Raw genomic sequence first — 9,880 nt, 5'->3', positions numbered from 1 at the left:
CTGAAGGCAGAACTGGAGGACAATGGACTGCACAGGGCAGGGCGAGGCCAACGGCTGGTTGCTGGAGAAGTGAGGATCTGCTAGGCTGCAAGTCTGCTGGCACTGACTGTCGCCAGTTTGTGGCTGCTGCCTCAATAGGAGTTAGGTCATGTGATACAGGAAAGCTGGGCCCAAGGCCCTCCCACCTGCACTGTGCTGCCTGGGAAGCCACCTCGGTCCAGGTGAAGACCGCGGCCTCTCAGGCTTCACCTGTTTTGTTCCCTGCAAATCCCCAAAAGCCAGGGTGTGGGTGGGCAGTGGGAAGGACACTAACCAGCTGTGTCCCCACTGAGCCACCCTTGAGCCCTTACTGGAGTCTCCATGGGGCAGGGACCTGGGGTTTACTCATGATACAGCCACAGCAGGACCTGGCTCCAAGTAGGTACCCATAGATGCTCTATGAAGGATGCGTTCTGCGTGGGGTCTGGGGTGGGGGTGGGGGACCAAGAACTCTACTGTTTTCTCCAACTTGTAGCCTGCAACTTTACAGAATTAGTTTATTGACTGTATTAGTTTTTGTGTGTGGATTAGTTAGGAATCTTCTGCATATAGGAGCACATCATCCCCAAAGAGAGATAGTTTCATTTCTTCCTTTCCGCCCTATTTTTGCTTACCTTCAGTTTTGAAAGATATTTGAGCCAGGCGTAGAAGCCAATACCCCACCACAAGCCACCTGTGGACTCAGAGATGATCAGTGACAGGCAGGAGCTTCCCTATTTTGGGTCGCCTCGGCCCGGGAGTCTCGGATCAACATGTGCAGCCTAGGCCAGGGACATGGCCTGGAGGAACCCCGGAATGGGAGGATGTGAAAAGCTGTTCAAAGTGGCTGTTAAAAACCTTTATTATGGCGGCTGTTTGGAACCAGGTACAATTTCTAGAGACATCTAGAGGGCATCACCTGGACAGTCACTGAGCTCCCCCCCCCATCCAGGGCACTGGGGTAGCCTCAAACTGGGGATGCTTGTGGAAGGAGAGGGGTGCATGGAGAAAGCTGAACTGGAGAAAGAAGGTGAGGGAAGGTGACCTGGAGTAAAGAGGAGAAGAGAGGGAGAGGGAGAGAGGGAAGAAGGAGAGGGAGAGAGGGAAGAGAGGGAGGGAGAGATCTTCAGCATTACCTGGCTATGAGCCTCACCTCAAATGCTGAGACCCCACCACAGCACTATGGTCATTCGTGGAGTGGAGGGCTCACGGTGTGGTGTTGGAGCCTTGCAGCTGGGGTCCTAATCTAACTCCTAACAGAGAAAGGACTCCCCACGCAAGAGCCTGTGGTTCTACTTTTTGGACTCCACAGCTCTGCCCCCGGAGCAGGAGGGCCAGCAGGAGGGTGAGGTGGCCCGTGGGGCTCAGCGTCCTGGAAGAGTCCTGTTCAGAGGCCTCCAGACTCCAACCCCAGAGACCCCAAGGTCTAGAGTCAGCAGTCCCCCCACCTGAGCCCATGCTGAGGCTCACGATCCCTTTGAAGAAGAGTGCCTGGGTCTCTGTTAACCTTCTCCTATGTCTACACAGGGTCTTTGGCTAGGTGTTTTGGGATTCGCCTTTTTCTGACTTCTGGCTTCCTGGAAGCGCCCAGGCCATAAGCCATCCCTGGAGGCGCCTCCAGGGGTCGCTGTGGTCCTTCCGGTTGGAGCGGGTTTGCAAAGAATAAGGGCTCCCGGATCTGTGTCCCTGGCCTAGGCTGCACATGTTGATCCGAGACTCCCGGGCCGAGGCGACCCAAAATAGGGAAGCTCCTGCCTGTCACTGATCATCTCTGAGTCCACAGGTGGCTTATGGTGGGGTATTGGCTTCTACGCCTGGCTCAAATATCTTTCAAAACTGAAGGTAAGCAAAAATAGGGTGGAAAGGAAGAAATGAAACTATCTCTCTTGGGGGATGATGTGCTCCTATATGCAGAAGATTCCTAACTAATCCACACACAAAAACTAATACAGTCAATAAACTAATTCTGTAAAGTTGCAGGCTACAAGTTGGAGAAAAACTAGCTGTTTCTATATATGAGCAATGAACAATCTGGCAAGGAAATGAAGAAAAGTTTCACCTACGACAGTACCCAAAACAATAAAGTATCTGTGAATAAATCTAGTCAAGGAAGCAAAAGACTTGTACACCGAAAATTCCATGACGTTGTTCGCAAGAGATTAAAGAAGGCAAGAAATGGAAAGACATCTTGTGCTCATGGACTGGAAGATTTCATGGAGTAAAGGTTGCAACATCACCCAAAGGGATCTACAGACTCAATACAAGTCCTAGCAAATGTTTTTCTTCTGTATTTTCTCTCTTTTTTTAAAGCTGATTTATTTATTTTGAGAGAGAGGGAGAGAGAGTGCACATAAAAGCAGGGGAGGGGGAGAGAGAGAGAGAGAGAGAGAGAGAGAGAGAGAGAGAGAGAGAGAGAGAGAGAGAGAGAATCCCAAGCAGGCTCCATGCTGTCAGCACAGAGCCCAACTGTGAGATCACGACCTGAGCTGAAACCGAGTCAGATGATTAACTGACTGAGCCACCCAGGTGCCCCTCTTCTGCGTTTTCTAATCGCTGATAATCTCTTACAGTCAGTACACTTCCTATCAGACATTGTGGTTGGCATCTCTTAAAGTTAGACTGGGTCATTTATGCGTTTTCCATTTGTCTACTTAACGTCTTGAACTCACGGACTATGCCTTTAATACATGCTTTAATGTCCTTCTCTGGTGATGCTTAACATCTGTGCCAGCTCTGGACCATTTTCAAATGACTGATCGGCCTCCTCATTAGGGGTCATTTCCCTGCCTCTTTGTGTACCTTGAAGTCTTTGAATGCCAGATGTCCCGAGTTTGATCGTGTTGGTTGCTTGGTTGCTGGTATTTCCGTGTTGCTACAAATTCTGAGCTTTGTTCGGGGTGCATCTACTTGGAAATAGTTTCAGGTCTTGCTTTCAGGATTTGCTAACTGGCCCAGAGAAGCGCTCAGTCCAGGGCTAATGAGTTTCCTGACACTGAGGAAAGACCTCCTTGAGCATGCCACCCCTCCCCATGAATTATGAGGATGTTTTTTCCTTCCAGTCTATCTGTTGGGAACAAGCATCATTCCCAGCCCTGTGTGAGTGCCAGGCACTGTTACCTCTAGTCCTGTCAAATGGCTTACCCCTGACCTTGGGTACTTTGCCTCACATGTGGGTGCTGATCACTACCGTGTTGCACGCTGGAGGGGCCCCCTGGACAGATGTTCCTGACTGGCTTTCTGCAGCTCTCTCCTCTCTGGAACTCTGTCCTGTGGCCTCTGGTCACCGTGGCCTCCATGGCGTCTCGGCTCAGTGTCCTCAACTCGAGGTCCACTGGGCTCCTCTTCGGTTTCTCCTCCCCGTGTTTCACTTGGAAACTCTCTCCGGCAGCAAATGGAAGCAACTGCAGGGCTCACCTGTTTGTCTCCCGTCCTCTGGGGCATCACCGTCCTCTTCTGCCTGCTGCCCAGTCTCTTGAAAAATCTGCACGTCACGTATTTTGTCTCGTTTCGTCTGTGATGTTTTCTTGTCGCGGGCAGGAGAGCAAATCCAGTTCCTGTTACTGTGAATTGCTGTGGCACCCCTATTTTAAAATCAAGGTTGCAAAATGTGGATCTGGATTCTGGATAGAGACTTTTACAGAAGAGAGAATACAGCCACAGCCAGGGTGAGCTCTGGAAGGAAGAAAACCCTCCAAGCTCGTATTGAAAAAGCATGGCGCCAGTTCTAAGTGCAGTTTTTGCTAGACTCTGTCTGGGTTTGCAAGAAGTCCCAGGTCCCCACGTCCAAGAGCGGAGTGGGTGTTCCTGTGAGGTCGGGGCTGGAAACAGGGACCTTGCCCGACGACATGCCTCTTTAAAAGACATTCTTGAGAGACTCAATCATTTCTGTTCTCTCAAAATTCTTCTAAAGGAAGTATTAACACGACCTCAAGGTGGCCTGATGGGAAGTCCCCACTTTCTCTGAGGTTTTGTAGGGTGTCTGTTGGGTGTCCCTGGGGAACACTGGGCTCAGCCTGACTTCTCTCCCCTGGGGAGTGAGCAAGAGACAGCAGCTTCGCCAAATGGATGAGCTGCAACCCAAGCACTGGAGGGAGGGGCAAAGATCCCCAGACACCTCACCGTGCTGCTCCAGAGGAGACCCCAGGAGGGGCTCCACTCATCAGGTCCTTCCCTAAGCATCCAGAAGCACTGAGTAAGACCTCTGTGCAGGCCCAGCTGGCCTCTTACACGCCCACCGTGATGGTGCACTCACAGCCCGAAGTGGCGCGGTCAAGTTTCAGGCTTCTGGAAAAAACCCCCACCGGGACAGACAATTCTCAAAAGGAAGGAATAAGCCCAACACGGAGAACCGTAACCTCATTAAGGGGCATTTCCTCCCGCTCCCACCCCCTGCTGCCCTCCCGCATGGGCATTCCAGCTCTGGTCCTGCCAGCCACCTCCCCGGACTTGCCTTCCTCTCCCGGCAACTTCTGCCCCGAGCCCCTGCCCGGCGCACGCACGCACGCGTGCCCGCACGCGCGATGCACACACAGACGCGTGCACACGCACACACCCGGCGGCCAAGACGGGAGAGGCTGCCCCTGCCGCGAAGATAAGAGACTCCCGCCCCCGGGGAAGCGCGGATGCGTCTCTCTCCGGTCAGAGCCCGGTTTGGGGGAGACCGAGGCAGGTGGCTTTGCCCCAGGAGCGCGGCCTCCGCCGCCGCCCCGCCCCCAGGCCTGGCCGGGGGGGCCGCGACCGCACGTCAGCAGCCTCCGCACACTCGGGCGGCCGCGCGAGATCCCGCCCCGCGGCACATCCGGGGGCCCGCGGGCTTAGCGGGCTGGGGGTTCCCAGGGAAGGACCGCCGCGCCCCCTGGTGGCCGCCTGGGGTCGGCGCACAAGGATCCCCGAGCTCGGGCAACGGCAGGTCCAAAGGAAACCATTCCACCTGCCACCCCCCCTCCTTTAGATCCGGCTGAGAGCGGGGTCCCGGGCAGGCAGGCGGACTCGGCCCCCGCCTGCCTTTCCGCCACCACTGCCCTCTTCGCCTTGGACGAGCTTTCTGCCATCAGTCTGCCTTTGCAGGGGGAAAAAAGCCACACCTGGAGAACAAAACAATGACTCCAGAGACTGGTACTTGTGCGATGTTTATGCTCATCAGTGGAGCACTTCTAAGGTTCTAATTTGGCTTTGTGTTCATTTGCTGTTCTAGATTGTGGTCTAGCACAGTGTCCTGATTTTCCTAAACTGTCAAAATTAGAAAAGATATGTTTTTAATTTTACTATTTATTAGTTGGCACCTGAGTTAATAGTGTGATGGTAGGCAGAGTAACGCCGCCTTCCTGCCTAGGAGGTCCCCATTCTAGTCCCTGGAACCTGTGGATATATCACATAGCAGAAGGGACTTTGCAGATGTGCTTATGTTAAGGACCTGGATGATTCAGGTGGTCCCATGTAATTATATGGGGATTTAAGATTGGAAGGGGCAGAAAAGGAGGTCAGAAAGATGCTGGGGGAGGGGGACTCCACGTGCTGTTGCCAGTGCTGAAGAGGGAGGAAGAGGCCAGGAGCCAAGGAATATGCAGGAAAGCAGCGGGGGAGGCTCTAAACACTAGAAAAGGCAAAGAAACAGAATGTCCCCTAGAGCCTCCAGAAAGGAAGGCAGCCCTGGTGACATCTTGATTTTAGTCCAGTGAGATTCTTGGTGGACTCCTAACCCCATAGAACTGTGAGATGTAAACGTGTGTTCTTCTAAGCCACTAAGTTTATGGTAACTTGTTAGGACAGCAGTAGAAACCAACACGAGCGTTTAGCTTGTTCTCTTGAGCCGTAATAAGATCTGCTGGGTGTAATAAACCTTGTATACATTCAGCAGATTGTCTGTCAGGTGAAGAGCTAGTTTTACATGTTTAAGTATCACATTAGGTACTTGCCTCTTTTGCTTTTCATTCTTTCCCATAGGATCGCACCTCATTCCCTGCCCAGGGCTCGACATGGCTCTTATATGAATTATACACATTGGAAGACATTGGTGGTCACACAGATTTTTTTTTTTAAGAATGGGCTCTGTTTTGGGGCACCTGGGTGCCTCAGTTGGTTGAGGTCCGACTTCGGCTCAGGTCACGATCTCACATGCATGAGGCTCACTGCTGTCAGCGTGGAGCCTGCTTTGAATCCTCTGTCCCTGCCTCTTTCTGCCCCCTCCCTGCTCACCCTCTCTCTCAAAAATAAATAAAACATTAAAAAAAAAAAAAGAATGCGCTCTGTTTCTGTTACCTACTGGAAAAGAATATAACATACGGAAAGTAAAACCCTGGGGCATCCCCCTCTCAAAGATTCTTTTTATTTGCAGTTAGTTTTATTCGGGCACAGAGCTACTTTTCAACACTGCCCAAGAGTGGAATGAAAGGATGGTTTTCAAAGTCTTTTCCCCGAAAGAGATTAGTGACTGGATCCTGAGCAGATCTGAGATTTACATCATATGTTGTTGCTTTCATAAATGTCATGCACATAGAATGGATTTCTTAGAAGCAATATACGAGTTCTTCATTGATTACTGATTGTATATTCTCAGTGCCTACCAGCCCCGGTTCCATCCTTCCAGATGAAAGAAAAATTTCTGGATGTTTGAATAAGCATTTTGCTACTTTGTCTTTAAGTAATATTTTATGGTTTTGCTGACTTTTCACCCATTCTGCTGATTGTCCAGCGAGCTCCTCTGTATGGACAGCCAAGCACGCTCCTGGGACAACTGAAGCCGAGTGTGGAAGCAGATGTTGAGGCCATTCCGTCCATCGTGAAAGTGGGGCATGTCTACACCCCAGGCAGGAGTCTATTGGTGGATCTTTTTGGTGGTGGTGGTGATAGTGGTTGAGTTGTTTGTTCTTATTCTTGTTGTTTTAAATTTTCAGCTCTTTCTAAGAAATAACTGTGGAGTGAGTTTCACTTTAGTGCTGGAAAGCAAAAGAACATAACTAAGGAAAGTCCCTAAGGAATATTTGAAGATCTTTATGTCAAGATTTATGGAATGACTTATATGCTTTTCAATTCCAGGTTCTCAATTAAAGTAAAACACATTTATTTACAGTTTAAAAAAATGTTTTAATGTTTATTTGTATCTGAAGGAGAGATGTACAGAGCATGAGTAGGGAGGGGCAGAGGGAGAGGGAGACACAGGATCCAAAGCAGGCTCTGTCAGCACAGAGCCGGACATAGGGCTCAAACCCCCAAACCATGAGATCATGACCTGAGCCGAAGTCAGATGCCCAACTGACTGAGCCACTCAGGTACCCCTATTTACAGCTTTTTTTAATGTCTATTTTTGAGAGAGAGAAGAGAGAGAGAGGGAGACACAGAATCCGAAGCAGGCTCCAGGCTCTGAGCTGTCAGCACAGAGCCCGACGCGGGGCTCAAACTCACGGACTGTGAGATCATGACCTGAGCTGAAGTCAGACACTTAACCGACTGAGCCACCAGGCGCCCCTATTTACAGTTTTGATTCAACGTTGTGGGTCAATGTTCTGTCAACTGTGGTCTGCAGCCCACTTGCATTAGAACTGCCTGGGTGTTTATGTCAAACACACAGATTCTAGGACTTCATGCCAATTAAATCTCTTGGGACCGGAGCCCAGGAAGTGGCTTCTCCACCTCTGATTCTAAGTCTGCCCAACTCTAAGAACTACTCTTTCATATTTTCCGACTGGGGAATCTTATAAAATGACAAAGAAGGAAAAAATGCATGCTTTTAAACTCAGACTTCAAGCATTAGACTATGAGCTTCTTAACGACAGCGTGTCGTTCCTGCTCTGACCCACCCAGCCAGGGACTGGTGGCGAAACTAGAAACAAAGCAGGTGGACACAAAAAATGTTTATTTCTTCATACACATTTTGCGTTCATAGCCACCAAAAACAGTTTCGTTTCCTCTAATGGATCCTCTCCACCAGAGATCTGTTGGCTATCAACATATCACTATAACAACCCACGTGAATATGTATCATACGTGTATACACACATGCACACATTCTAAAGCACCATGAGACACAGGGTAGGCATTTGCACAAGAGCCATGTGCAAATGATCATTGGTTTGCTTTGCACAAGACTTTCAATGGGCTCGGTCTGGCCGTTAGCCCCAGTTGCCCAGAGAGGGGTTAGGATGACAAAATGGGGCGGTATATTTAGAGTGAGGTGGCCCTACTTGGGAGATCATAAAAGAATGACAATGGGAGGTGCTAGGCTAAGCGTGAGATGGCATCGAGGAAGCCGCCAGTTTTACCACGTGGATTCAAAGCACTGGGGTGCTGCAGTGTAGACTGACACCCAGGCCGATGATGACCTGGCTGAGTTGGCCCTGGGTCAGGCAGGGGTCTGGGAGTAGGACTGGGTGCTCCCTCATGTGCGTTTAGAACTGCCGAGGAGCTCCAGCGTGGGGACCGCGTGCCCCATTCCCAGGAAGCAGGGTGCTGTTTCCGCTGAGTGGACCATCTGAGGGGTGCTGAGGGGTGATGCACGTACTGTACGTGCCTCGTACCCACGCACCCAGTGATACCGGCCACACGCCTTCATCACACGCATCCAGGTTCCCGCAATGAGCTATGGGACTGTTCAGCGGGACAAATGAAGAGTATGAACATCCTTTTATCGGTTCAGTTATGTTTCGTCACCGCATGAGTATATGGAAAAGATTTCAGTGCAGAGATCTTAGGGGACTGTAGAATTAAGGACAAAGGATTATGGGGCTTTAGCGGTAGTAGCTTTGAAATGACTTCTAAACGACTCCTAAAAAGGGGAGAAAGGCATGAAAGGGGACGTATTTCAGGATGAAGCTGTTTCCAGATACTAACCCCGAAGTTCTCTTGATGTTCCTCCCTTTCTTTCCCCAACTCCAAATTCTCACAAAGTTTTGCTCACCTTTTTTTTTTTAAAGAAGGTTTTCATCTATTCATTCCCCTTTGTCTCTGATACCATGTAGGCTGGACCCTCATCACTTAATGCCCAGAATATCACTGCACCCAGTCAGTAGGTTTCCCTGGTTCCAACTGCCCTCCTCTCCCCACCCACTGTCTTACCATCAGAGAGTTTGTTTCTTTTTTTATCACCTGCTGATATCGAGGATTCACAGTGATGGAAGTACAGCCTAAACAGGCGGAGTGACTCAAAGTTTGAGCAAGGAAGTTGAGGACCTCTAATTTCTGGCCCAAACCTCTGGATTTAAGGTGTTTGTGGCCACACACTTCTCATCTGATGGCCTGATGTGCCAGAAGGAGGAAGTGGCAAGGACGAGCCTAAAGATCAGAGCGCCAAGCTCTCTCTCTCTCTCTCTCTGGCCGCAAGGGGGACCACAGGAGGAAGACAGGATGGCTCCCGGTTTCTCCACATCCCACTCCAGCGCCCATCTGCAAGCAGGGAGAAAGCCCATCTGCTGCAGGGGTGTGTTGGGAGACGACTGGGCCCCAGGCTCAGGCCAGGCTTAGAGCCTCTTCCCCTCTCCCTCACCAAGCTCTGCTCCTCACCTGGACGAGCATCTCAAAATGATGTTTTTCTCCCAAAGTACACGTTTCGCAGTAACCCGCGCAGCAGCTTTGATTCCGTCCTCTCTCCACGCGCTGAGTGTAGTGTTGCATGGGGACTGGCATTCTAATCCTTACCGGCATCGACCCTCACTGGACTTCAACGCCCCCAGGATCTGAGCCCTCATACCAGGTGGTTTCCTTTGCTCCTCACAAGAGGTCATGGGAGGTGTTGTGTTCAGCCTTCAGCATTCCATGTGGCAGATGTATCTCTGCACCTCTTCAGGGGACGCCATGCGACACCTTTGTTCTGGTAGCTCCGCCCCCCCTCCCCCTCACCGGGCAAGATCGTGTCAGGCTCATGGGTCCG

The 9,880-nt window shown here is 50.7% G+C and overlaps 1 protein-coding gene across 1 annotated transcript; it reads right to left on the bottom strand.

The window, feature by feature from the left end:
* Positions 1–2,531: 2,531 nt before the first annotated feature.
* Positions 2,532–9,654, bottom strand: LOC122475121. Its single transcript, XM_043566814.1, has 4 exons — positions 9,514–9,654; positions 4,949–5,102; positions 4,469–4,831; positions 2,532–3,599 (listed from the first exon to the last, which is right to left on the bottom strand). The coding sequence occupies exons 1-4, from the start codon at positions 9,652–9,654 to the stop codon at positions 3,202–3,204; spliced, it is 1,056 nt and encodes a 351-aa protein (XP_043422749.1). The 3' UTR covers positions 2,532–3,201.
* Between the last annotated feature and the right edge of the window lie 226 nt (positions 9,655–9,880).

The sequence above is a fragment of the Prionailurus bengalensis genome, chromosome D4 (genome assembly GCF_016509475.1).
Source record: "Prionailurus bengalensis isolate Pbe53 chromosome D4, Fcat_Pben_1.1_paternal_pri, whole genome shotgun sequence".
Classification (NCBI taxonomy): Eukaryota; Metazoa; Chordata; class Mammalia; order Carnivora; family Felidae; genus Prionailurus; species Prionailurus bengalensis.
The sequence above is the reverse complement of the archived record's forward strand: the minus strand, read 5'-3'. Positions and strand labels throughout refer to the sequence as shown.

Coding starts and splice junctions, on each gene's coding strand:
- LOC122475121 (XM_043566814.1), bottom strand. CDS start 9,654: ATGCCGGTAAGGATTAGAATGCCAGTCCCCATGCAACACTACACTCAG. Junction 5,103..9,513: donor ATTTTGAGATGCTCGTCCAG/GTGAGGAGCAGA, acceptor TTTGTTCTCCAG/GTGTGGCTTTTTTCCCCCTG. Junction 3,600..4,468: donor GAAGTTGCCGGGAGAGGAAG/GCAAGTCCGGGG, acceptor ATTTTAAAATAG/GGGTGCCACAGCAATTCACA.